General features: G+C 49.3%; 2 protein-coding genes across 4 annotated transcripts in view; one reads left to right on the top strand and one right to left on the bottom strand.

The window, feature by feature from the left end:
* Dstn (destrin, actin depolymerizing factor) overlaps positions 1-7,089 on the top strand; it is a 28,271-nt gene extending 21,182 nt beyond the window's left edge. The window contains exons 2-4 of the mRNA XM_036185350.1: positions 1,675-1,982; positions 3,704-3,780; positions 5,895-7,089. Coding sequence (XP_036041243.1) covers positions 1,675-1,982; positions 3,704-3,780; positions 5,895-6,004 — 495 coding nt within the window. The 3' untranslated portion in view covers positions 6,005-7,089. The remainder of the gene's footprint in view (positions 1-1,674; positions 1,983-3,703; positions 3,781-5,894) is intronic.
* A 3,473-nt stretch (positions 7,090-10,562) lies between these two features.
* Positions 10,563-27,531, bottom strand: part of Rrbp1 (ribosome binding protein 1) — a 65,027-nt gene continuing 48,058 nt past the window's right edge. The window contains exons 7-25 of one of the 3 annotated variants that reach the window (XM_036184016.1): positions 26,236-26,389; positions 23,250-23,388; positions 22,206-22,375; positions 22,046-22,080; positions 18,781-18,871; positions 17,934-18,026; positions 16,324-16,416; positions 16,163-16,246; positions 15,953-16,042; positions 15,343-15,435; positions 15,189-15,260; positions 14,481-14,576; positions 13,837-13,920; positions 13,568-13,663; positions 12,860-12,943; positions 12,401-12,499; positions 11,512-11,655; positions 11,210-11,303; positions 10,563-11,098 (exon numbers count right to left, since the gene is read on the bottom strand). In XM_036184016.1, the coding sequence (XP_036039909.1) occupies positions 11,244-11,303; positions 11,512-11,655; positions 12,401-12,499; positions 12,860-12,943; positions 13,568-13,663; positions 13,837-13,920; positions 14,481-14,576; positions 15,189-15,260; positions 15,343-15,435; positions 15,953-16,042; positions 16,163-16,246; positions 16,324-16,416; positions 17,934-18,026; positions 18,781-18,871; positions 22,046-22,080; positions 22,206-22,375; positions 23,250-23,388; positions 26,236-26,389 (1,777 nt within the window). In that variant the 3' untranslated portion in view covers positions 10,563-11,098; positions 11,210-11,243. The remainder of the gene's footprint in view (positions 11,099-11,209; positions 11,304-11,511; positions 11,656-12,400; positions 12,500-12,859; positions 12,944-13,567; positions 13,664-13,836; positions 13,921-14,480; positions 14,577-15,188; positions 15,261-15,342; positions 15,436-15,952; positions 16,043-16,162; positions 16,247-16,323; positions 16,417-17,933; positions 18,027-18,780; positions 18,872-22,045; positions 22,081-22,205; positions 22,376-23,249; positions 23,389-26,235; positions 26,390-27,531) is intronic. The other 2 variants (XM_036184018.1, XM_036184017.1) reach the window with 2 other exon arrangements.

Below are 27,531 nucleotides of genomic sequence, written 5' to 3'. Positions count from 1 at the left end.
TCCATTGATCATCCTTTAATTGGGTTCTTTTTTGTTGTTGTTACTGAGTTGAAATATGATTCCTCATATTCTGAGTTAAAATTTCTTATGATTTGCAAATCTGATTCTATAGGGTTTTCTTCACTTTTATGCACTTTGCCTCTTATAAAACTTGGTATTAATTTTGCGTATCAGTATTTTTACATTATTTATTAAATCTTTTTTAAAATTATTTTTATATTTATGTGCATTGGTTTTGCCCGCATGTATGTCTGTGTAGGGGTGTTAGGTCCCCTGGAACTGGAGATACAGACAGTTGTGAGCTGCCATGTGGGTGCTGGGAATTGAACTCGGGTCCTCTAAAAGAGCAGTCAGTGCTCTGAGCCATCTCTCCAGCTCCCTATTTATTAAGTCTTTAAACTTGTAATCCTTGCTTTAGAAACGCTAATATAAACTAAGATAATTAAAGAAGCATATGGAATGGTGGCTGTTGGAGTGAGTGTCTGTAGCACATGATGATGGGCAGAAGACAGAAAGGTTCAAAATCACTTCAAGATCTTTTGGCATCAAGAGCTTGTTTAACTCCCTGATCCAGAGTAACAAGTAATAACATGACTAAGGGTTATTTTTCTGGTTAGCATAATTCCCAATTAAACTGTTAATGTTCATTATTAACAGTAACTTTTTTTATTCTAATCTTAATTTATAATATAAATATTTTATCAATGAAATATATGTATATACATATGCTGTGTGAGAGAGAGGGGGTTGGGGGGTGGGGAGGCCAGAGGTCAACCTCAGGTGTTGTTTCTCAGAGACTGTTCATCTTGTTTTGAGACAGTGTTTATGGTTTAGCCTTGGCTGGCAGGCCGCTAAGCCCAGGTCTTCCGTTTGCTGCCTTCCCGGTATTGGGATTACAAGTGGACTAGCATGCCCAGCTTTTGCCGTGGGTGCCGGGTCTCGAACCCAGGTCCTTTTGGCTCACACAGAAAACACTTCATTGACTAAGCTTTTCCCTCCACGTGGTAAACTGAAATTGAAAGCAAGCAATTACTGAATATTGATTAGAGCTTTGAAATCTTTACATAATGCTTTTTTTGTGAGAGAAAGGAATGTTATAGGCCTGGAGTTTTTCCAGCTAAGAAGCTGAAACCATCTGTTCTGCTTCATGTAAAAGATTTTCAGGTATTAATATACAGACTAGGAAAATGATTTCAGTTAAGGCTCTAAGAAACCTGTAAGAAAAACAGTTCAGGGTCGGTGTGTAGCTGGGTCAGTGGAGTACTTGCCAGCATGCATGAAGCCCTGTATTCAGTCCCCAGCACAGCATTACCCGACAGTGTCAGGCGTCTGTAATCGCAGAACTTGAAGGGTAGAACGAGAAAGGTGAGATGTTTCTAGGCATACTTGGCTACACAGAGCCCTCGACGCCAGCCTGGGGTCCATGAGACCCTGTCTCGGAGACAGACTGGGGGTTGGGAGTGATAACGATGGTACAGTTGTTGAAGAAGCCCTTTTGAGGTTTTAGGACACGCGAGGCTCTACAGTCGTGGTGAAAATGGCTTCCACGGTATGTGTAAGTCTTAGGTCAGTAATGGTCGTGTAAATGTATGCCAATCTGTAGCCAAAATGTGTATTTTATATTTGAAATTATAATTGTTATAAGCTTTTGGCACATTTCTGTTCTCTTTATAGGCCTCAGGAGTTCAGGTTGCAGATGAAGTATGTCGTATTTTCTATGACATGAAAGTTCGGAAGTGCTCCACACCAGAAGAAATCAAGAAAAGAAAGAAGGCTGTCATTTTTTGTCTCAGTGCAGACAAAAAGTGCATAGTTGTTGAAGAAGGCAAAGAGATCCTGGTTGGAGATGTTGGTGATACCATAACTGATCCTTTCAAGCATTTTGTGGGAATGCTTCCTGAAAAAGATTGTCGCTACGCTTTGTATGATGCAAGCTTTGAAACCAAGGAGTCCAGAAAAGAGGAGCTGATGTTCTTCTTGTGGTGAGCACTTAGAACACTGAGCTTCTGTGGATCTGAGCTCTTGGAGACTAGTGGGGACCAGAATGGTACTGGTGGTGTTGGGGGTTGAGCCAGGACCTTGCATGTGCTAGGTGTTCTCAGGCCCCTCAAAATAATTTGTATTGAAGCTACCCAGGTTCATTGTCAAAATATTTACCAGCTTTCATCAAGTCTTAATTATATTGATAGTTTAGCTACATTGTCTACTCGAAAGAACACCATTTTAGGTAATTGATTTTGTGGATTCTTAGAACTCGTTTCTAAATCAAAATTCCTGCTTCTACCAACTGTTCTCACTGCTACAGCAAAGCCCCTCCCTCTTCCGCATGTCAGGCTAAGCATCAGCCTGCTCTACTGGGTACATAGTCTTCACTTAGGTATTGGTAGTTTATTTCTTTTGAGGAAGCTGATGCCATTCCTTCCTCATTGTGGTTTGCTATGTGTTCTAGTTAGGTCCCCACTACCTACATAGGGATATTTAGTTTTTAATTTAAATTTTAATTGGTTAAAAAGATACCTCTGTATACAGGGTCTCACTGTATAGTCTAAGCTGGCCTGGAACTCAACAGTAGCTCTTCCTAGTGCTGGAAGTACAGGCATAGTCTACCATGCCCAGCTAAAATTCACCGTTTAGCTGAATGAATATCTGTATTTCCAATTTGTAGCCACATACAACTGACAGATATAGAGCATTTCCATTGTTGCAAAAGACTCAGCTGAACAGTGTTCTCTAGTTAGCATTTTAAAGTGATTTATTGGCCTTTCCTAGTTATTCTAATCTTTTCAAGTATTTGACATTAAGCCTTAGACAAAAGTCTTGTGGCCAGGCATGGTGACACATACCTTTAATCGTAGTGCTTTGGAGAGAGGCAGAAGGATCGTTGTGAGTTCCAGGCCAGCCAGGGTATAAGGGGTCCAAGACTGCAGGTCAAAAACATTGAGATTTGAAGGCAGGTAATGGTAGATTACACATCACTTCTATTCCACTAAGGCTCTACTGTACTCTGGTAAACCATGATGTTGTGAACACTGCAGACTTGAGGTCAGGGAACATGTGTAGGAAGGGACAGCTCACCATCCATGGAGAATAGTGTATAAAGATAAGTACTGAGGGGCTGGAGAGATGCCTCAGTGGGAAAAGCACTTGTGCTCTTACAAAGGACTGTGCTTTGTTTCTCCAGCACCAACACCAGGGAGTCTGATGTTTGCTTCTGGCCTTGTGGACACCTACATGCATGTATACCCACACAGACAAGTAGCCACACTCATAGAAATAAACAAAAATAAAACTGAAAAAAGGTCATTATTGATAAGCCTTAAAGTTAGTAGAATTTGGCTTTGAATGAGGTGCATTTGTTAAATTTTATTTGTCCTATACACCAATTATAGTGTTAAGGCCTGGGGAAACAGCTCCATGAATAAAAATCAGTAAAGTCCCTCCCTGCCTTTGGGGAATTCAAAGCTATGTGGCAGGTATGCTGGCTAAATAGGCTTTTAAGCTGGGCAGTTTTTCTTTACTTGCTTTTTTCCTTTTTTCTTCACTGTTATTGTACGTGTGACCATCTATAACATTACCTTCAGAGGTGGAAACTAGAAAACTCTAGATTCCGAGGCCTGTCCCATCTCCACTGGAGATTGTTGAATGTGATGGAGGATGTACTTTCTCTAAAGCAGTCCTCTCATTCTGGTATCCTTCTGTCTAGGGCACCAGAACAGGCACCGCTGAAAAGCAAAATGATCTACGCGAGCTCAAAGGACGCCATCAAAAAGAAATTTCAAGGTATGGGCTAGACTTACTTAGGAAGTTTTATGGGTAGAGTGAATCCCACAGTCAGGACGGCGATGTCTTGAAAACTCCTTCTTTGGAGAGCTTTGGCCCATGTTCATGACCCTGTTCCTTTCCCACTGGTTGTACATCACTGTATCCCTGGTTTTAAACTAGGTTCTCACGTAGCAGTGGGGATCAGTTGGTTTATGTTACTCGTATTTAATTGTCTGCTGCTGTTTTTGAATGTAGTCAGTGACGAAACTGTAGACAGGAAATGGTAGTAAGTGGGGAAGCCTTCTCTATCTCTAGCTTTACAGTTCGTTCAGTGGTGTGTGATTTTAGGTCAAATCTGGGTCCAGAGGAAAGTACATCCACCCTGAGCTGGCCAGTTGTATTTGACTTGCTACTGGGTGGCTGGGGTCCGGATGAAGTGGCCTTGGCCAGACTCCAGCCAGGGGAAGTCATTGGTATGGGGGAGGGAGCATGAGGCACAAGGGCTGTGTGGCCTTGGCTAGAACCAGTGACCTCATGGGTCTCAGCTCTGGGGCAGGAGGCTTGCCCTGAGTGTTCTTCTGCTGCTTCCCTTCCACTGTGATGTCCCAGCGGCTGAGGGAGCTGAGGGAGCAAGGGTCTGCCCAGTGTTGGCGTCACTGGTCTCCTGTGACTGGCTTTTGTATTCCGAGAGTAGAACTGGTCCCCCAGCTTGTTTTAGGAAGCTAAGGAATTCCTGTCTCCCTTCCCGAGCCCCGCTGCTGCTAAGTCAGTGGGTTCTTCGTGCATGGAGTTTGTTTTTGGGGCACCATAGTGTGCTCCCTAATCTGTCAACAGATGCTTCAGATGACTTCTCAGCTTTGATACCTCGATGAAACCCAGGAGTTAAGGGGAATTTGCTCCATAAGACTTGATTTAGGGATATTAAGTGATAGACACCTTGAAACTTTTTTTTAGTGGAATCATCAATGGCTTTCTCAAATTAGTCCAAAATTGTCTAAAAACTGATCTGTTGTGCTTTGAGTAGAGTTTGAGAAATGATCTTCAAATGATAGACTGTTTAAAACACAGCAGCTCTGTGCCGAGAAATTGCTGTGTGCAAGCCCACGGGTGATCTAGTTCTCCAGTGTGCTGGTGTCCTGAGGCCTCATCAGTGCCACATCTTGAGTGCTCGCTGCCTTGAGTGTGGTGTGTAATGCCACCCACAGCTGCTTTCTACAGCGGTGCTTTAGTTCATGCTTGCTTTTGTGTTTTTTTAAAGATTTATTTTATTTATTTATTTTAGTTTTTCAAGGCCAGGTTTCTCTGTGTATCTGTGGCTGTCATGGAAATTGATCTGTAGATCAGGCTGGCCTCAAACTCAGGGATTTACCTGACTCTGTCCTCCAAGTTCTGGGATTAAAGGCGTGCGCCACCATGCCTGGCTTCTACTTTATTTTTAATTATGTGCGTACGTAAGCATCAGTGTGTGGGTCCATGTACATGAGTGCAGGCGCTCTCAGAGTCAAGAAGAGGGCACCAGACCCCCGGATCTGGAGTCGCGGACCGTCAGTTGTAAGCCACACTAGTACTGTGGACTGATCTCTGGTCCTCTGCAAGAGCAAGAAGTACTCTTAAGCAATGTCTCCAGCCCCAATATTTCTATTTGTTTTAAATATCAGGGAAAAATTACTCGGCTTGCCTTTTTATTGAAGTATAACATCATTAGTAAAGTACATGTTATAAATTATTATAGAACTCTGAACGTTCCCAGACGGAGAATGATTGTTTTTATATAACTACCAGCCCCACAAAATCTTTCTTGATGCTCACTTTCATTTGTACCATTCCCCTACCTTTTCCTGAACCCCAATGGTAACTGGTACTGTGGCATCTAACTGGATACATTAGCTGGGGCTGATTTAGAATTAAATAAACGGAGCCATAACAGGATGTCCACTTGTTTTTCTGGCTGCTTTCAGTCAGCATTATGTTTGTGAGGGGTCATCATTTTGATTCATGTGCTTATACATTATTTCTTCCCACAATTGGATAGCATTCCATGGTCCGTAATACACAAAGGTATTCAGTTTGCTACCTTACAGAAATAAGTAAGCTGCTGCATAATTCTAAATAGATTTTGTTTTTCTCTCTAGGCATAAAGCATGAATATCAAGCAAATGGGCCAGAAGATCTCAATCGGAATAGCATTGCTGAAAAGCTAGGTGGTTCCTTAATTGTAGCTTTTGAAGGGTCCCCCGTGTAGATCAGCCAGTGCCACGACTTCAAAGCTTCCATTTAACACTATCCTTTCACTATAGAAGCAAAGCATATAGATTAGGCCAGGATCTCACTGAGGGGAATTGTCTTGTCTTTTAGAGTAAACTAAAAATTCTATAGATGTGTGCAAACACCACTACCCTATATAAATCTAGCCTCTAAAGTTTTGTTGATGTGGAATTAAATTCTTATTGGCCAAATACCTATTTTCATGAGGTGACCTGTAAAGATTTTGTTAAGCTCAGGACTTTTAATATCAGTTCACAAAACAGTACAAGGCAATGTGAAGAGAGCTGCTAATCTCCGCTAACCTCAGCAGTTAGTTTTGTTTCTTTTGCTTAGAAAACTGATTGTAATCTGTGTTTAATTTTCATCCAAATTCTCTATTTTTCCTTGACTTAAACAAAATGAGATATAGTTTTCTTTATAATGTGTACAACACTAATATAAATAACAGCAGTTAAGACTAAGCCAGGCAGTCAGTCTATCATCTGTGTCATGAGACTGCTTCAGAATTAAAATCCATGCTGGTCTCACAGAGCACCATCCAGAGCACAGTGCTGGATGCAGGAAGCAGCCCTGTACCTGCAGTGAGAGGCTCCCTGGGCTGGGAAACTGCTTACAGTGACTTTGTGTCTTAGAAATCATGGTTTATCCTCAGGAGAATGTTCAGTGTCTTGTAACAACTAATTATATATTGCAAATTAGGGCTTCATTGTAATCTTCTTTATTAATAACAGATGATAAAGCAGTGTATTAATAAGCCAGGGTGCTGTCGATCTCTAATTTCTTCTTCAAAATCATGCTGCATCTGGTACAGTACGATGTGGAAGAGTGTGGGGGATGTTTCCTCTGGGGCCTGGCAGGGTGCAAATCCTTAGAGCAGTTTACCAGCTGTGTACAGAGTGGGAAGCAGGTACCAGGGATGACTCTCATCGGAGACTGCCCAACAACACTTGGAAGTGATTGTTACCACCACAGGCATGACACGGAACAGCAGAGATGCACAAACAGCTGAACTTAGAAGTAGCAATGCTGGCTTTATGTAATAAAGGAAGCATTTGTAACTTACCTTTTGTGTGATTATTTGTCTGAATTAGAGATGAAGAATTTGCCTTCTATATGTGTTTTTTTTTTTAATCGCTGTGATAAAGATCATATTCAGAAGCAACTTGAGGGAAAGGGTTTATTTTCATCTTACAGCTCCCAGAATCCATCATTGAGGGAAGTCAGAGCATGGAGTCAGACATGGAGGAATGCTGCTTACCGGCTTGCTTATTACATACCCTAAGGCCATAAGCTCAGTGGCACTTCCCACAGTGGGCTGGGCCCTTCTCCATCAATCATCAACTAAGAAAATGCCCCAAATACTTGCCTGCAGGGCAGTCTAATGGGGGCATTTTCTCAGATGAGGTTCCCTCTTCTCCGATAACCCTAGGTTGTGTCAAGTTGACATAAAACAAAACAAGCCAGCATACTTTCCCTGTCCTCCAGGTTTTGCCATTTCTGATTAGGACTAGGGTCACAGCTCACTCCTGCTTAAACAAGAATGCCACTATAAAAGTTGGACATCCTTTTCCTCTTCCAAATGTCTATCTGAAGGATTTTGCAAGCAAAATTGTAATTGTATTATCATCAGACTCCCTTTAAAAGTTGGCTGCTTGTCATTCTTATCTCTATGCAAAACAGCTTTTAGTAGCCATTGTAGCAGGCCCCATAGCCTGTGAGGTCAAGAAAAGCCCTGTGGGTGGCCCAGGTATTGTCCAAGGCTGTTTAGAACTGTTTCTGCTTTGGAAGTGTGGCTCCACAGCCACCCCCACACCTCTGTGCTTCAGAAGTTCAAGCACACAGGTATGTGTAGGACAGGGGTGCCGCAGGGTTTTAAGTGGTCTGTGAGTGAACATCTCTAGAAATGGGGTAGGTGTTAATGGTTCCTGGAACCTGTTTCTGTCCTGTAGTGGCTCTTGGGAAGTTCCAGGGGACATTCTAGTCTGGGCCCCAAGTTGTGCTAGCAAATATTTCATTTCAGTTCTGCTGCATTTAAGGTTTACATGTTTGTTGACATTGGCCAAGGACAAAACTGCCAAGTATGTCATTCCTAGAAGACTTTCACACTCTCAAGGGTTAACATATTAAGATGTGGAAAGCCAACTTAGGGTTCACCTAGTGGGCACTCTTGGTTCCTGAGGAAGGTGCTCATGAGGCCAGTGCTGACAGAATTCCATCAGGAGTTGCTTTGACATTCGTTACTTCCGAAAGTATTGGTCTCTGGAAAACAGCTCTGAGGTGGACAGCTGAATTATGGTTTTAACAGAGCTGCCTAGGGCCTTGGCAGCTCATTCCTGTAGCCACATGGAGAATGGACCTGCCCAAGGATTTGGAGCCATTTTGAAATAATGTTTGGGCTGTCACTGGAAGAAGGGACATTTGGTGCATGACAGAATGGTCAGGGAAGCCAGGGTTCCTGATGAGGCCTTAGTCACAGTGGGACATGTTGAGCTGGCCAGGGCAACTGGAAAGCCTCTCTGGCCAGCTCCTCAGTAGCCAGCACAGAGGCAAAGCAGTTCACCTAACTGGGCAGCTTGACTTGTAACAAGCTCAGATGCCGTGATTCTAGCCCTGGTGTCCCTGCTAATGTGGCGAGTTCCAGTTCTGCTTTAACCCTTGGAATTTAAAGGCTGGGTTTTGATTAGTAGGTAGGATATGAAAGGGGTGAGAAAACTATCCCTTTTGGCCTCAGAACTCATTAGACTCAACCCTGAGGAGAGCTCAGTGAGAAAGCGTTTATGGAGGGTGTCTTTGCTTCTTGTTCACCAAGGCCTTGCTAAGGTAGCCTATTCTTCCTGTCCTTACTGCATTGCCCCATGCGGCTGCCTACAGGCCTGTGTCCTGCCTGTGGGCCACACTTTCAACAAGGGTCATGAAAGATGACCAGAGCAACATGCTTGTCATAGCTCACTGGTGGTATGAGCCACAGGACACTGGCCATCAAGGACATCTCTGGTGGCCAGATGGGATCTTTCTAAAGGGAAGCACTTAGGCAGCTCTGGTACTGGAGGAGTGTGGCACCCCAGGAGAGCAGTGTCTCCAGAGATACCTCCTCGACCAAGGGACTGGAAGCCTGGACTGCTTAGGCATTTAGCCTCAGTGTACAGGCAGCTGTGACTGGCCAGGCCCCTGTGGTGTTTACCATGTTGAACCTCTTTCACGCTCTGCAGAAGGCCACTGCTCAGTGAGTTGCTTTTTTCTGCTCCAGAGTCCCATGGATAGAAACTTATTTAGGAACAGCTGGACAGCAAGGTCCAGCTGAGGCAAGACCCAGCACACAACTGCTGTTCACCACCTGGCAAACTCAAGCTCCCTCTGCTGGCCTGGGAGGTGGTGCTGCTGGGCCTGTGGGGAGGACTGATGGGCCCTTTGAGCCAGAGATGCTGTAGTGTCCACAAAGTACCCAGGCAAGCCCCCTCAGGCCTTACCCTGCACTGTCGCCGCCTTATCTGCCCCTCTTCCCCAAAGGGAAGTCTTGGCTCCCACTGGTGGCCTGAGGAGAGTACAGTGATAAGCAGAAGCCAGGAGTTATAGTTACCCAAGGGTCTATAGCCTGGTAACTCCAGTATCTTGCCGCCTTTCCTCAGTTCCTTCCCTCTCAAAATGAGTGTAGCTGGGTGGTCACGGCTCATGCCTTTAATCCCAGCACTCAGGAGGCACAGGCAGGAGGATCTCTGAGTTCAAGGGCAGCCTCGTCTACAGAGTGAGTTCCAGGACTCTGTTACACAGAGAAACCTTATCTCGTGTACAGTGTCAAAACCTCGGCAGATGTTCGGCGGTGTGGAGGCTAAAGGACACAAATAAGCATACTGATGTTCTCAAGATTCCTGTGACAGCTAGCAGGAATGCCACCTACCACTCCAGGGGACCACGTGGTGCAAATCACTGCGCAGTGTGGGAATTGCACCCTTTAGTCACCCTTACCTCATAGGACTTGGCATCCAGGGGTCGCCCAGCCAAGTTCATTGAGTCAAATCTCTCAGGATTTAGAGGGTGACAGGTTAGGGTACGTGAACTACTGCTTGGATGAAGCCTTGCACAGGAACCAGGAGCTGCTCAGCTGTTCTCCCTTCCTGGTGGTTCACACACTACGTGACTGCTTCTCACATAAACTCCAGATTCCCTCTATGGAAGCCCATAACACTTGGGCAAGGTTCCCCCAGATCAGGTTACTGGGCCAACAAGAAGCTCCCAGCTCCCTCACAGGAAGTCTAGCTTGGCTTCTGCCTGAGGGCAGCACCTGACAACAGCATAGCTATTTATCCAGGCCCCTGGTGGGACTGAGCTCCCTGCCCTGCTCCAGGAACACTGGAACTTAGGAGGTGATTGGAGGGGGTGGGACAAGGCAGGAAGCAGTAGGCTGCATTCCCATGCCATCCATCAGTGTCCCAGCCTTCCGAGAAACTCATCTGTCTTAGGGGACAGCCACTCTTAGCTCCTCCTGGGCTCTGCAGCTAGATGGAGAAGGCCCAGCAGAAGATCAGACAAGACTCCAGTGCCGGGCAACACGTTGGTTTTAATGGCATTGACATCCAGGCAGTCACATGTCAGTTCTGCTTGGCAACTTCCAGGGGTGAGGGGCTGCAGCTGGGCTGGGCTGAGACCCTCCAGTCTGCTCAGCAAGCCTCTGAGATCTCACCACCTGGCCTGTTGCTTCCCGACCCGGCCCGGCCCCACTGAGAAATACAGACAATTGCACTGATTGACATAAATCCCGAGCGGCCTGGACTCCCAGCACACCCTAGTCTGTCAGCGTTGATGAGGGCTTTGGCGTCTGCTTGAGGTGGTCCAGGGCTGCTCCCGGGAATAGTGTTTATCAAATGTGACAAAGGTCCTTTTACAGACTGGGGGTCTGGAAGATTTATTTCTGTGGTTCTGAGACTTGTCTCCAATGGCTTCATTGGAAGTTGGGCCTGGATAACGCTGTGTTGGTTGGTTTATTTGTAAGGAATGTGTAAGGCATTTTGGTAAGTTGAACAGTTTGCCGAGGAGATCAGACGGAGGTTCCCTCCTTTGAGCTGCTCCCATCCTCCTGTGAACAAAGTGGGCATAAGCAGGAAAGGCCAGGCCAGGAGTCAAGGCACCCCCACTTGCCCCATGCCCGGGACCCGCAAAGCCTTTCCCAGGGCAGCTCCACAGGCACCTCCAGGCACTTCAGAGAAAGCAAAGCTGTCAGTCTAGAGGTCCAGAGCTGACTCCAGGGGCTGGGGGATGCATACGCAGGGATTGGTAGGGCCCTATGATGAGAGGAAGGTGAGTGAGGCACCTAGTGTGGTTGAGAACCTGTGGTCCTGCATGCTGGGGGCCGCACAGCTTCAGAGGGAGGACAGCTAGCAGTGCAGGTGTCAGCCCCTGAAGTTCTCTATCCCCAGTGCCCTGCTTCCCTGGGACCCCTAAACAGCATGAACCAAAGCACAGGAGGTCCAACCTGCACCAAGTACTTACTGCTTTTTCCAGCTGTTCTTGCAACTTCTGCACTGTGTCCTTCTCTTTAGTCAGCTGCTCCTGAGTCGTCTTCAAAAGCTCTTGAAGTTTGGTGGCGGCACGCCCTAGGTCACTTGTTAACCTCTTCTCTTTTTCTAGTCTCTCCTGCGGGCCAGAGGGGTGAAGGAGGTCAGGCCTCAGGTGACACAGCAGAAGAGCTAGCTCTAGACCTCCATGAACACAGGGCAGACAGTGCTGGCTGGGAGGAAAGCCGTGCTGACAATTCTGCCTGTCTGTGTCCTGGCAACGCCTGGTGGTTTACTGTGCACTGCCCACTACCTGAAACATGACTTCAAGCCATACAGAGCTTACCTTTAAATGACAACACTAACTTATAACTGAGATGTGACTTAGTGCTGCCAAGTGCCCTCCACTAGGTGTGGCAAGGGAAGCCAGTGCCTGTGCGGTTCTCTGGCCCCTGTTCCAAGGCCAGAAATGACTGGAGAGGAGTAAGAATAGCCTCGATAGCCTAATATATTTGAATGCTTAGTCACAGGGAGTAGCACTATTTGAGAAGGACTAAGGGGTGAGGTTTACTGGAGCAGGTGTGGCCTCGGAGAAAATGTGTCTGGGGGTAAGATCTGAGGTTTCAAAAACCCATGCAAAGTCCACTTCTTCTGTGGCCTGTGGATCAGGATGTAGCTCTTAGCTGTTGCTCCAACACCACGTATGCTGCCATGATAAACAGAACAAATTTCTGAAACTGTTAACAAGTCCTCGATTAAATACTTTCTTTTATAAGAGTTGCTTTGGTCATGGTGTCTCTTCACAACCATAGAACAGTGACTAAGATGGTGACCAAAGCCTTGAAGACCTACAAATCCAACCCATACCCAGCTCTGCCGGCTACCTTCAGCTGTGTGACCTCTTCTGTTCCTGAAGACTCCAGGGGACCAGCAGCACGGAGCTTCTCCAGCTCTTCTTGTAACCGACAGGCTGTGCTCTGAGCCTTATCAGAGAGGGGACAGGTCTGAGTAAGAGGCCTAGCAGTCAAACCTAGCTAAGTTCACCTAGGGGTAGAGGGGTGGGCATCCCCAGCCTAAGAAGGCAATAGCTCAGGTTAATCCACACGGCTGGATCCACATGGGCAAGAAGCTTGGATATCATCTACAAGCACCCAGGATCCCCTAGAGATGTTGATACCCACAAGGCTCCTGGGGCAGACTCAGCGCTAGTGCCCACTCACTGGGGCCCCACAGCTTCTTAACCCAGGTGTGTGGTGGGAAAGCTGGGAAGGGCAGAGACGATGGCCAAGCTCTCAGGACAGCCTGAAAGCTTGTAGGGGCTGAGGGTGTTGGCAGGGACTGACCTCTTCAAACTCGGCTGTGAGCTTCTGCCGCCGTGTCTGCTCATCCTCCAGGATGGCCTCTGTCCGCTCCAGCTGTGTTTTCAGCTGTACGAAGACAAAACAACTGTGACTGGAGAGTCTGGCACAGGACCCCCAGGACAGACTGAGAGTACAGGCTCCACCTTCTAGGACTCCTTGGGCCTTTCCCTGGCCTGGTGAGTCACTCTTACTTCTGAAGAGACTGCCTCAGCCTCAAGAGAGAAGCAGAGACGTTGAAGAAATGCCAGGGAAACATTGCAGTCTCGGGAACCTTTCAAAGGACTCACAGGGTAGGAAAGACCCCCAAAGCCATGAGGCAGATCCCAGGTCCACAATGGGAGCCCAACAACATGTCCCTGCCTCCTGCCAGTTGCTCTTGGTAGTAGCTGTTCCTTTGGTCAAAACTCTAGAAGTCAGATATCCTGCAAGCAATGACCCAAGAAAGAGCCACAGCTAGAGACAAATCCCCTTTGTGGCTATAGATCCAAACCCAAGCTGCAGCCCTGTCCAGGAGCCTCTGGTCTTATGAGGGCTAAAGGCCCTGGCTATCTGCCCTTGACTCTACCTTATGTTCTGGGTACCTCTCATCCAGACCAAGCAGGGTGGGAGGGTGACTAGCAGTGAGGATTGGACACACCTACACTCAGTTTAGTCAGTACAGAGGCTGCCCACCCTGAGTATCACCCTAACCTTCATAGGGTCCTGCTCGGCTGGAGGGACAGCTGGAGACCCAGCCACGTCACCATCCTCTACGTGGCTCTTCATGTCACTCAACTGCTGCCTGACCTGAAACAGGGAGGGGTGTGTTTGTGCAAATACACAGATGGTGGCATGTAGGCGCGTGCGCGCGCGCGCACACACGCACGCACGCACGCACACACACACACACACACACACACACACACACACACACACACACACGCGTCATACTCCCCTGCCCAGGACATCAGTCAACCTACCAGGGCAAGCTCAGCACTTTGCTTCTGAGCTTCACTCTTGGCTTCGTCCAGCTGCGACTGAGAGTCTAACAGAAGCTGCCTCAACTTCAGGGGAAACAGCAAGGTGAGGAGTGGAGGAGAAAGAGAAAGAAAACCGGTTCAGTAAGCCTGTACCTTACCCTGAGATGGACCCCAAGCCCGGGAGATTGACCTAGAAGGTCAGCTGACTTAGGAATGATGCACACCCAGGCTTCAGAAACACCTGCCCACTGTCTTGTTAAAGAGCACAAGTTTGCAACCAAAACGAGACTGTGGGTGCCAGGCTTGGGAGCTCTGCTCCTGAAACCGGAAGTCAGCAGCAGCAGCAGCAGCCTGACTCCAGTCCCAGCTAAAACAGACAGCAGTAAGCCTGGCAGGGAGGGCACATGCTGAAGGGTCAGCCAGAACAGGAAGTGCTACTCTCACAAGAAAGGCTCTGCCCCTGGCCCCTCGGGACTGTCAGTCCAAGGTCACCAGTGGGACTTCTGGGAAAGACAGAAGAGCGGGCTTCTACGGCTCCTACTGACAAGCTCTCAGACAGTCAAGAAGGCCTGGAATAATGTAGGCTGCATGGGGCAGAGGCCGTTCAGCACCAGGACCTCGGAATGAATGGTGGATTCACTCACCCCTGCCACCTCCTTGGCATAATTCTGGCACTCTGCACTGGCAGCTGCCATGTGCTTCTCCAGCTCCGCTTCCAGAAATGAAGTGTGCTCCCTCACCTGGACAGGGACAGACATGGACACTGGTCAGAGCCTCTCAGTGGCCAATAGAGGCCCTAATTATACGAGCAGGAATGGTAGGTACCAAGTCTGGCTGGCCCTGAAATAAGTAAGGGTAAATATGCTACTGGGTAAACTGAAGTCAGAAATGGGGCAATAGAGCCCCCCCCCCCCCATGGACCATCAAACCCAAATTCCAGTCCTGCTGGGTCCTCAAGAGTCCTCAGGCTCCAGGAGGAGTGGGTGAGCAGCCCTTGGACGGACTGGCAAGGCTTAGGACAGAAGGCACCTTTCCAAAGGCCAAGGCTTGTGGCAGTGGCTTGAAGGGCAGCAGGCCCCTCGTCAGCATGTCTGAATCCAGGGTCTATAATCAAGGCCACTGCCGGGCAGAGCCGCACAGCTCATGGCTTTCAGGCCACTGAGGCTGTAAAAGCTTATCACTTAGGCTAAACAGGACAAAGCCCTTGCTCAGAAGAGGGACAGCCTCCTTGGACATGTGGTCCATGAGGGAAAAAAACCAAGGACCCGTGCAATCTCTGCACGACTGTCAGAACATGACTAGCAAATTTACAGAACATCAGAAAGCAGCCCTCGGAACAGAGGCAGACGTACCTGATCTGAGCTTTCCAGTTCTCCTTTTAGCTTCTCTACAATGTCCTCCAGATGTTTCACTGTAACCCGTGACTACAAAGGGGAAGCCCCATCAGCCATGAGAATGGGGGAGAGCCCCCAGGTGCCCGCCCATGCTGGGGGAAGCCCTCCCTACCTTCCGGAGCTCCTCTTCGGCAGCCCCCACCTTGGCCTTCCACACACGCTCCTCCTCCTCCACACTCTTCTGCAGGTCCTTGAGCATACCCTCCTGGAGGGAGGCGACACTGAGGCAGGCCCTCTCCTCCTTAGCTTGACCCCAGAAACATACACTGTATCCTCCTGACCCCCAGCAGCACTACTCTGCCCACGACTGCTAGACTGGCTGTCACAGGGAAAGAAGCTGGCCCTGCAGGGCTTTCCCAGGAAATGAGGTCTATAGCCCTCCTACTGTTCTTGGACTCAAGGGCCAACCCCATTTACTCCAGGCCTACCTTTCCTTCCCTGCCTGCTTGCCCAGCATCCCTACTGTCACCGTCTCCCCTAGCCCCAAACCTTAAACCTACCCTTGTTCTCCACCTAAAAATTGACAACCAAGACTCAAGATCAAGAGCTTTGTCTACCCCCTTTACCATCCAGCTAAAAAATGAGGCCCAGAGAGGAGGGGCTACTTGAGGTCACACAGAACCATGCTATGTCCTGCCCTAAAGACTCCAAGCGCTTCTTCCTGGCAGTGTCCCAGGAACGCCAAGCCATAGTCACCACCAAGGTTGATCCTGGCTGCTTACCGTCTCCGCCAGGATGGTGCGGTATTGGTCACACTCAGCCTGCAAGGAGTTCTGGGTCTCTTCGGCCTCCCTCAACTTAGAGACTATGTCCTGAGGGCAGAGAGATGATCAGGAGTCTGGTTAATTCTTTCTCTTGATGACTCACTGAAAAAACTGGGCTCCTGATTCCTGGGGGCCAGAGAAGGGCCCATGCCCAGCAGTGTCACTTACCAAAGAGGGCTCCAGGGCAGCAGGTGGCTTCTTCAGCAGCTCAGAGCCCTTCTCTTGGACTTCTCGCAGCCATTCAGCATAGTTCTGCAAGGAAATAGGCATGGTGGGTCCAGGATGCTCCCTGACAATAGTGGGGACCCGGGAGTCATCCTTCTTCCTACCTGGTGTGCGGAAATGGAGAGGCCTGGGAGCAGGGCCAGCAGGACCTCCTTGGTCTGGTCCTCAGCCAAATGGAGCTGCTTTTCTGATTCCTCCTAGAGGGTGGGAGAGAAGGGCAACACTCAGCCAGCCTATGCCCCCAGAAGGGCATCTCCTCAGTGCTGCATGAGAGGGGCAGGTCAGAGGAGGCTATGCTATTTAGTCTATACCCCTGATTATCTGTGTGAACAGCAGACACTCAGGTCCCATAACCTTTCCCTTTCCAGCTTGTGTGTGCAAAGATGTACACACACATCTAAGGACCAAGCTGAAATGTACAGCTAGGGCAGGGTGGGGGCAGGAAGAGGCTAGAAGGTGCATGGTGTCCTAACAGGTGGAAACCGTGAAGGTGGAAACAGGGCCAGAGGCTCAAGAGGTTCGCCTTCAGCTAAAGGAGGAGGAGAAGGGGACCAAATTCCCACCAGGCAGAGCTAAACCAACTTAAGGAACGCAGTGAAGGTGACCCAAGCCTGACACTCCTCACTGGCCCTCCAGAGGGAGCCAGCAGCCCTACTCAAAGCATGACATCTGGCAAGGCCAGAGAAGAACTACAGGAGCCCTGTGACAAAGCCCAGGGACAAGGGCCTCGTGCCCCTGAGGACAGAAACCTGTGGAACGGCTCCAGGGAACTCTGGCTTAAAAGAAAAGTTTTGCTTCAGCCTGAGACAGACTGAACCCACTGGCAGTTCCACACCACTGGGCATGACTTCAGGCTTGCGGTGGCAAGGACCCCAACCCTGTGAGCAGCACTTTGTCTATCTATACCTGATACATGAAAGCAAACAATATGACATGTGAGATGACCCTCTACCTCTATCTGCCTGTGTAGCCACAATCAAGTCAGATAACAGCTCAGGCCACAACTTGGGCCAGATGGTCATGGGTCATTTCGAGGACTAACAGTCCAAGATTCCAGGAATCTGACTTCAGCTCCAAGACTGCGGTGTGGCCAAGGCTAGCCCTCCCCAAGTCTTCCTTTGGAGAACCATGAGAGAGTCACTGCAAAGCTTGTCCTATGGAGATGTACACTCCTTCCATTAAGTGATGCTGGCAGGAGACAGCCTTTCACATGGGATGGAGATGTGTGGTGAGCACAGGTGCACAGGGAGCTTTAGGTGTCACTACTGCTGGGGATGAGACTCCATGTTGGCTCCTGGCCAACCAAGGGCCCTCGAGGACTCTACTACCCAGATGCTCACAGCTAAGATCATTTCCCTGAGATGCAATGTAATTTCAGAGGGCCTGAGAAACAGGCAAGAATATTGGACCTAGGCCAGGGTGAAAACTGCAAAGTCTGTAAGCTGCAGACCCTGGGCTTGCTCAGAGTCTGCACTCTCAACAGAGGAAAGGCATCGAGGACACAGATTTCTTCTCTTCATCTTAAGGAAAAATGAAAAGGAAGGCAGGAGGAAGGGAAGGAAAGGAGAGAGACAGGAGCTTGGGGGACACTGAGGTGGACACTCTGAGGCCAAGGCTGGCCTGTCCATGGTTTGTGTTTCATGGGGTTTGCTAAAGCAGACCAGTACTGCTGCTCCAGCCTTGGCCTGCCCAAAGCACTCAGGACAGCTCCTACCTTGGCTTGGGTCAGAGAAAGCAGCTTCTCTTCGCAGGCCCGCTCAGCTAAGGCCAGTGCCTCCATGGCCTTCCAGTTCTTTTCTCGGAGGTCCTGGAAGGGGCCAGAGAGATTATAGCACAGTCCCCACTCACTGCCTCAAGTGGTCTCAGCAAAGGCAGGGCCCAGACCTCCCCTAGCCCAGACCAGGGCATGTCATAGGACCTGCCAGGGACTAAATATCCTTCCCTTGGTCTATAGACACAAGGCCCTTCAGGGCAAGTGCTCAACACAAAGACAGGAACTGTGGCCAGAAGCAGATGGTCAAGGCACAGGGTAAAATGGCCTGCCATTTTCAGGAAAGTGGAAGTGGGGAGCTAGGCTCTCTTCAGAGGGAAAGAGTTTCTTGCTCCCCAACAAAAAGCATGGCCCCTGGCACAGCTCTGGCCCAGAGACTCCCCTGGGAAACCTTGTTCTCTATGGGTCTTTTATCTGTGACAAGATAAATGCAGGCACAGCCTCAGTGGAGAGGTATGTCACCTGCTCACCATGGCTCCTTCCTGTCTTCTAGCATTACCCTCCCTACCCTGAACTGTTCAGAGGGATCACAAGTCCTGAGCCAGGCCAACCAGCACACTGCAACCCCAGCCCAGAGGTGGCTCCATGCCTGGGCAGTCAGTCTGCTGTGGGATAGTCGTGGACTGTGTGGGAGTGGAGAGCACAAACAATGGGAAAGGAGCTGGGGGAAAGACAGGTCCCATGGGGGCCTGGGTGCTCTCCAGTGTTTGCAGGTGATTTCTGGAGGGCACAGCCCACAGGCTCCTCTTTCCCACTTCATCCCACCCTGGCATAGGCACCTTCTACTCACATTGTTCTTCCCTTTCTGCTGCTCCATAGCCTCCTTGAGCTCACTGGTCTCCTTCTCCAGACACGACACCTGTGACTCCAGCTCCTTGAGACTGGGGTGGGGTTGGAGAGGGGGGAGGTTTCATTTCATCTCTGCCTGGGGGACCTGGCCCAGCTTGCCGTCCCTCCCATTAGCCTGGGCATAAGCTTTCAGAACAGTCTATATCACTGCCTAGCCTTTCTCCACTCACCTAAGAGCCAGGAGTCAGGGCACAGACCCGAATGAAAGACAGAAGTAAGGTTTTTAAGATCTTTCTTCTAGCCTAGGCCCTACCTTGGCACCACCACAGACTATGCCAGCTGACCCTTCTCCCTGGTACATGCCTGGTCCTTAGAACTGTGCTAAAGACTCAGGGCAGTGCTGTGCCTTCCTCACTGGACTCTGGGTACCACTGTTCTTAGCAGCTCTCAAAGGCCCACTGACTTCTAACTTTTCCGAGACTCACAAGCTCCTTCTCCTTAGTTCTGGGACTGAGGTTTGAGGAATTAGCAGAAGACAACCCATCACACTATAGGATGGCTAAGCCCTATCTCTCCAGTGCTCTCCAGTAAGTTTCATTGACCTTCACCATACAGAAATAAAAGCTATACTCAAGGCTCTTAGGGACGAGCCTCAAATGGACATCTTAATGTGATACCTTTTGCACTAGATGGTATGACCCAGATAGTGAAACTCCAAGTCCAGAAGTGGTAAACTGTGGTGGTTTAAATAAAAATGGCCCCCATAGGCCTACAGGGAGGGCACTATTAGGAGGTGTGGCTTTGCTGAAGTAGGTGTGGCTTTTGTTGGAGGAAGCATGTCACTCAGGGGTGGGTGGGCTTTGAGGTCTCAGAAGTTCAAGCCTGGCCAGTGTGTCACTGTCATTTTTCTGCTGCCTGTAGATCTTCAGTACCATGTCTGTCTACATGCCGCCATGCTTCCCACCAAGATGATAATGAACTACACCTCTGAACTCTAAGCCAGCCCCGATTAAAGTTTTCCTTTATAAGACTTGCTGTGGTCATGCTGACTCCACAGCAATAGAATCCTAAGACATCAATGACTTTCTGAACCAGCAGCTTGAACAACTCTGAGATGCCGGGGAAGTCTGGCAGAGGGACCCGCCACCAGTCTAGGAGTGTGGGGGTGCAGGGGTCTGACTGCCAACATCAGCTAGAGAACACACATGCACATGCATGTTTCTTCTGGGAGGCCATGGTCAAAGCTTTTTGAAAACTACCATTCTAATTCACACTAACATCAGCCAAAAGTCAGCACAGGCTGAACACATGGCCATCCTAACTACCCTGACTAGTAACAGACTCTGCCTAGCACAGCTTCCTGTTTTCAGGAATGTCAAGTCTGAATGGAGCAGACTTGGTTTTGAAGACTCTAGTGGGCTTGGTGGCTATGGGTTTCAGGCCCACGGAACCTTGATTCCACCCTCAAAGCTCCACTGGGATCCCTCAGCTACTCCCTTTAATGCCAGCATTATGTAAGAGTCTCTTCTGGCAGAACACCTCAAGCATGCCCAGGACAAGACTCTGAAGAAGCAGAGAATGCAGATCAGTGGCAAAATTACACTGACCGTAACCTCCTTGGCAGTTGCTATCTAGTTCCAGAACATTTGGGGCTGACACTTTAGCTCAGAACAGGATGGCCCCACCCAGGTAACTTACAATCAACCAGTTCCTGCTAGACATACCAACACCAGGCAAGACATTAACAAGTAGTGTTTGGAATGTGACTTAGTTATCTTAGAAATTTACTGTGTGATACAAATATCTGAGGTGGTTTGTTTTGATACAATGTCTTGTAGGCCAGTCTGTCCTTGAACTTGTAATCCTCTTGCCTCTGTCTCCAAAGTGTTAAAATTATGGGTGTGTCTTATCATGCCAGGCTTCAAAAATCTGATCTTAAAACACAAGAGAAAGCCCTGAAAGAACACAACCTCTCCACCTTATAAATACCATCAGGAGATGTGAGGTTTACCCATGCATTCTGAGAAAGGAGGAGGGAAGACTTGGTTTCTGGGTCTTCAAGTGGGTTCCTAGTGTCCTTCTTAACACTGCCCCCAGCCCCAGTTACAGAGCCCGGTGGACACCTGGGGACAGACAGGCTGTGGCTAGGGAGCTGCATTTGCTGCAAAGCACGTGAGGAAACAACTCTTGGCAGCGACAGCCAGAATGAGGGATTTGTTGACCGCTCTCCTAGGGCACTTGCCAGTACTCGGGGAGATGAAGACCATCCTTCATACCCCTTTCACGTGGCTACTCGGGGGTCCTAGATCATGGCAGCCAGCACTCACCTCGCAAGCCTGTGGGCATCTGCCCCAGAGGCACTGGTCAAAAGGACTTGAGCCTGATTACAGCTGGCCCATCCAGATATTTTGGCCTTAGCAACAGCAAATGAACAGCCCTGAGAATGGCCTGGTGTGGGTCTGTATAGCTCCTGACACTGAGGGAAATAGTCTGGCCAGCAAGGAAGTCACCTCACAAAGGAAATGAGCTCTATAATGTGCTCTGGACTACTCCAACAGAAAGGGAATACAGTGTCCACTTCCTCATTTGACTTCCGGACCTCAAGTCTTAAAAATCCCTCGCCTTGCAAAAACTGAGAGCACCTCTGGACCACTGGAGCTAACGGGAAATCTTTCCCTCACACAGCTAAATTTGCTCCTGGAGAGTGGCAGCTTTCGGTGCTGTGTTCATCCAGGGATTTGTGCTATGGAAGCCTCAATCAAGTGTTAAGGAGTGGAACCTTTAAGAGGCAGGGCCTAGGGGGAGGTAGTTCAGTCATGGGAGTGTTGCCCTAAAAAGGAATTGATTTCTATAAAGGCAAGCTGTTATAAACAATAAGCCTGACCCTGGCTTCCTGTCTCACCACGAGCAATTTCCTAATATAGACTCCTGCCATAGTGCTACTCACCATGATATGATAGCCAAGGAAGCCCCTCACCAGAGGCCAGATATCAAATCTGCAAGCTAAGTAAGTATCTTTTCTTTTTAAGAGTACCCAGCCTCGTATATTCTGCTGAAACAATGGAAAGCAGACTAATGCAAAACTCTTGCAAGGTGGCTTTGTTCCCTACCCAACTCTGTCTCTTGTCTTCCAAGTCAGTGAAGGGACAGATTAAGAAGGGGGACTATAAAAGAGGTTCCCCCCACCAAGACCCAAGCATTCCAGTGAAAGCCCCAGCTTCCAAGGGCCATGGCCAACCTGGGCTAGAGCCCTCCTTGAAGCTTACCGAGTCTGCTGCTGGTCCACCTCAGCTTGGCTGGCCTGAAAGAAACACACAAAGCTCCTTGGTTCCACGAGGCTCACACATACAGGAACTGGGCAGGGTTGGAGGCCCTTTGTTCAGTGGAGTCCACTCTCGCCTTGGACTGGCCTGAGAAGTGACTGACCTGGGTGTTTTGGGCCTGGCCTGCTTCCAGAAGGGTCTCGATGGAACGGATCCTCTCCGTGAGCTGTGAGTTCTCTGCCCTCGCCTCCTTGAGCTGCCCGTGGAGATTACTCAGCTCCTCACACTTGCTTTTTACCTCTACCTCAGAAGACTGTAATTTGCTGTGCAGTTCTGTTGCAGAAGGGCAAGGAGAGTGTTCAGGGTCTGGAAATGCCTGGCTGGGTACCTTAGCTTCTTAGCTCCTCCAACACACACAGCACACCAGGGGCTTCCTTTGGGGCTGTGCTTTGTGCCCAGAGGCCTTAAAACCCATTTCTGCATGGAGCTTCTTGTGGACTGGTAAAGAAAAGCATGCTGTGGCAGCAACATTTGTGAGCACAAGGTGAAATGACCCACCGATGGAAAACTAACAGCAAGCATAGCACACACAGTGGAAGTTGCACAAGATACATTCTCTAGAAAACACTGGCTCATATGAGCTGAGACTGAGAGCCAAAGTCAGACACCCAGTGACTGTGCCCTCCCCAAGGACCTGCCCTGGCCCTTCTCTGCGGGGGGACATCCTCCTCCTATGGTCATTTCAGAAGTCCCACAGCTAAGATGGTCCAGAGCCTGACACTCCCCATCTCTCCCTAAGGCTGATCCTCAGGCTCAGTCCTAGGTGTTGTTTCCTGTCGCTTCCTCTATGTCAGGAAGTCAGTATCTCCCTTCTGTCCGTCCACATGTCTGTCCAGAAGGCACTGCTGTGACTCACTCTCCTTGTGGCTAGCACTGCTCCTCGCCTAGTGCCCATGTCAGGGTGTTCAGGAGGAATGGTGGACAAGTGGCTGATGGTCACATTCTTATCACCAGCACTGCCTAAGCCTCAGCCAGCCCTTGTAGGCCCTGCCCATGCCCTGTCCTCACCTCATGGTTAATCCTTCCAGCTTCTACTGTGTACCCAGTGGACAGTCTTGGATGTCTATGCTCTAGTTCCACAGTGAGACAAGGTCACTGGTCAACTCATCTGGGCCCCACCACATAGAGCCACTGAGACTGCACTCACCTGCCACCCGCTGCTGCTGCTCCTGGGCCTTTTCAGCATCTGCCCGGAGGCTGGCATGGCTAGTCTGTGCCCGGCACAGCTCCTGGGTGACCTCCTCAAGGCGCTTCTGCAGAGCCTCTTCACTCTCTTTATGGGATGCCTGAGGAGGAACAGAGGGAAGAGGGCTGTGAGAAGCAGAGGAAGAGGACTAGGTCCAGAAAGCTTAGGGGCTGAGGAGAACAAAGCGCTTTCCATGGCTATCCTATTCACTGTGGTCTCTGGATGGAGAGCCAGTGACATGGTTCAGCAGGGAAGGGTGCTTGCCTCCAAGTGTGACAATCTGAAGCTGGTCCTTGGGACCCACACGATAGGACAGAGTAATTTCGACAGGGAAGCAGCTCTATTTCTGGATCATTCGGAGCCTGGATACATATTCCCCAGCTGGCAGCCCTTCGGTGAAACAACTGCTAGAGTGGAGCTCTTCTCTTGGGAGCTAGCTTCCCCATGGTGTCTGTCAGGTCTCTCCCGTGAGGCGGCTGCACCCAAGCAGGCACACACCTAAGGCATCGGCACTTCTAGCTCTTTCCCTTACAAGTTCAGCCATACAAAACTCAGGGTTCAACCATGTCTAAGCCATCTTTAGTCTGCATCTCGAAGACTTCCATGTCAATACAGACAGGGCCACCTCATCCTTGTTCAGAGCCACACAACTTTGATGTGCCTGATGTTCTTCTCTGTTGCCCACTCAGTGGCAGAAAGGCCTTTCTCATCTCTGGTGATCTCACCCAATCTTCCTCAGGCCATCTGTCAATCATTTTCATACACCAGGCTCCTGGGGAAGGAGTACTTGACAGGTCGAATTCTACAAAGGACCAGATAGATCTTTACAGAGCCCAAGTCTGTCTGGGGCATGGGTGGGTGAGAGGGGACAGTCAACAAATAACTTTAGTTAGCTAAAGTGGTATTCCAAGTCATGCCTCAAACCTTTTAAGGGCCTGACAGAATTGAAAACACCACTTTCCTTCTCTTCTAGGGCACAGGGTGTCTGCACAGGGTGGTCCTAGGCCAATCACTTTAGTAACAGCCACGGAGAAAGAGCTGAATGCTGTGGGATGATGCTCTTGTACACTGTAAAGATCTGTCACTTCTGCTGGTTCAATAAAACGCTGATTGGCCAGTAGCCAGGCAGGAAGTGTAGGTGAGGTGACCAGACTAGGAGAAGGCTGGGAAGGGGAAAGGCATCGCCAGCTAGATGCAGAGGAAGCAAGACGAGAATGTCACACTGAGAAAAGGTACCAAGCCACGTGGCTAAACACAGATAAGAATTATGGGTTATTTAAATATAAGAGCTAGTTAGCTACATGCCTGAGTAATAGGCCAAACAGTTTATAATTAATATCAGCCTCTGTGTGTTATTTGGAACTAAAAAGGCTGTGGGACCAGGTAGGACAGAAACTTCCCTCTACAGCTGAATCCAGTGATAGGGCAGCTCTCACTAAGGATGTGCCCCTTCGGCTAGAGAAAAGCGTGTGCGATCCAGGGGAAAGTTGGGGTGGCTTTAGGGAGGGTAATGTTTTCTCTGGCTTAGCTCCAAGTAAAAGGCACAAAAGTAGTGCCTCCTCGTGAGCAGGCCTGCTTCTCCTCTGCCCTTCCATCACAGCAGGAGCCTGCTAGCCTACTTGCACTCTAATATCCTCACTGATGTGCCGGTACTGACAGGAACAGGACAGAGATGTCACCTGTGCAAGAAGACCAGCAGCCCGTCTATGTCTCTTGTTTCATTAAAGAGGAGAAACAATCCAGACTGCAGGGAGACTGCATGTTTTTCTTCTCGTGGCCAGCATTAACTACAGTACTCATTTCAACAATAAGCAATCACAGGAAACCCATTCATCTACAGCAATCAAAACCTTTAAAACTTTTACAGAAAGCACACATATACATCTTAGGAGACAGCAGGCCTTTTAGCCCAGAAGAAGGTGGTCAACACAGCCAATCACATCAAAGGATTCCAAAGGCTAGTTCTATGCTTGGCCACCTGGCTTTGGACTTCCATAAACACTGCTGGGACTTTAAACTTCAGTCCATCCTGGGACAAGGAGCCAGGACAGGTACCATCAATGCCCTCAAAAAACATTTTACACTTCCTTTCTACCAAGCCTGAGAGGGTGGCTCTAGGGTCAGGGTTAGGGCCACCTCCTGACACCTATGCTCTGGGAACCAACCCAGTAGACCTCGCCGGCCTGGTCCCTGAGCAGCTAGTTGACTCACAGTGAAGGATCTGCAGGCGAAGGAAGGACAGAATGAAAAGAGCCTTTCCTTCAGCTCATCCTCAACGTCACACTGCACAACAGGTGCTACTCTCAGGCCCAGGAACAGTGAAGAAGCAAGGCTCAGTTTTGACGGCCTCAGCCTAGGCCAATCTGTCTTCACACAAGCTATTAGGAGCATCAGAAGTCGTAAGGCCTGGAGGCTGACTCAAGCCTTGTGGGTGTTACCCAGCCAGCATGCTATGAGGACAACCTCCCACCCTCTTTATCAGAGACTGGGCATCTTTGGGAAACAGCTTCCAAGTCACAGCATCTCCAGCCAGTTAGCTCACTGGCCCCTCCAGAGCTGCAGTAGCCGGACTCAGATCCAGATTCTGACTCTGCAACATCCTGGCCATGCAAACTTCGAGTAGCTGTTTCACTTCTCTGGGTCACAAGCATCCCTGTGAGTAAATGGGAGATGCCAACAGTTCCTACCTCATAGGGTAGGTTACAGCATTTAGCTGAGCTAATTGATACTAAGCACTTACACTGATGCTTAGTACACAGCATTTATTGTACACTGTCGCTCTTAACAAGGCAAAGGTCAAGGGTTAGGCCCCAAACACTGATTACATCTCTAGCTGTTCGTCCTGACTGGAAAGGGATGACTTAGTTTGACCAGGCACCATTCCTGCTATACAGTCAGGTTTGGTGGGCAGCGACTAGACGCTGAGGTGGCTACCAGTGCTACTCACCTGCAGTTGTAGGAGCTGCTTCTCCAAGGTGGCTGCCTTGGCTTCCAGAGCTTTCCGCTGCTGCTCCTCCTGCCGGGAGGCCTCGGACTTCTCCACTAGCTCCTTGTTGACCTTGCTAAGCTCCTGTCGGAGCTTTGCCAGTTCTGTGTTCTGCCTGCAAGACAGTCCACAGCCCCAGATGAGGAAGGTGACAGAGACTGGCAACTGGTTCCTCCTTCAGGCTTGTCTGCCCTTTACTGTTTTAGTGCCCAGGTCTTAGGGCCATATCTAAGGTTCTTCTGCATGTCAACCATGTGGCATTTGGTGTAGGTTTTACTGAAAATGAGTCGCCAATATAGTATGTGGACCAGAGAGAGCAAAAGGCCTCTCCCAGACACCACTGGAAACTCAGACAGAACAAAGGCACCTCCCCTCACCCCTGCAGTGCTGGGCAGCAGCCCACAAACTCCATGAGTCTCACTTCACTGGCAGAGGAGACAATGGCCAGGCTGGAAGAGTGTCTCCTGAAGAAGGCAGTGATGGCACTTGTCCTGGCTCCTTGTTCTAACACATGACCAGGGAGGTCACTCACAGCCAGAGATCAAGGCACTTACAACAAAGTGCCTTCAGTTTGGCACTTTAAAGTGGGTCTAAGGCTATAAGAACATTCTGGAATTCCAGGAAACGTACTGAAAGGAAAGTCTGAGACTAATCAAATGTCTACCTCTGTCACTAGCACAGAGAAAGCATAAGACAAGACGCAGGGACAGACAGAAGTGTGAAACCTGGCTGAGAGCGGCTGTGCTCCATTGACGCATGGGATCCCTCCTCTCTGACTGTACCAGTGACTACACTGCAGAGCCGTTAGCTCAAGCACCTTCCTGGGACTGCTTAGGACTTGTAGATGGGGACAGCACTGGTAAAAGCCACTTGGCTGCTGTGCACCCTCTACTGAGGGCGTTTCTGGACTGAGGGGAAGGCAGCAGCTGCCATCTGGTGACAATTCCCCAAACTTCAAAACTTTTTCCAGAAAATGTCAGCAGATTCCACATGACAGAGAACGCCAGAGTTCCTCAGTTCCCATGTCCTCCCAGTAGTGGACTGAGACCACAGCAGGTCCTTGTAACACCTATACTCTCATCTAGAACAAATCTGGCTTTAATACTCTGTGACGACCCCCTCCCCATACCGCTAGCTCAAGGATGCACAGCAGGTTGGCCTCATCAGCTCTTTCTGAGACATCAATGACATGAGGGACTCTGGGCCAGCTGCCCAAGGACTCAACTGCTCAGAACCCCCATAGATGCTGGGTGTGGG

This window comes from Onychomys torridus, chromosome 4 (genome assembly GCF_903995425.1).
Source record: "Onychomys torridus chromosome 4, mOncTor1.1, whole genome shotgun sequence".
Classification (NCBI taxonomy): domain Eukaryota; kingdom Metazoa; phylum Chordata; class Mammalia; order Rodentia; family Cricetidae; genus Onychomys; species Onychomys torridus.
This window is presented reverse-complemented; position numbering and strand designations above follow the sequence as displayed.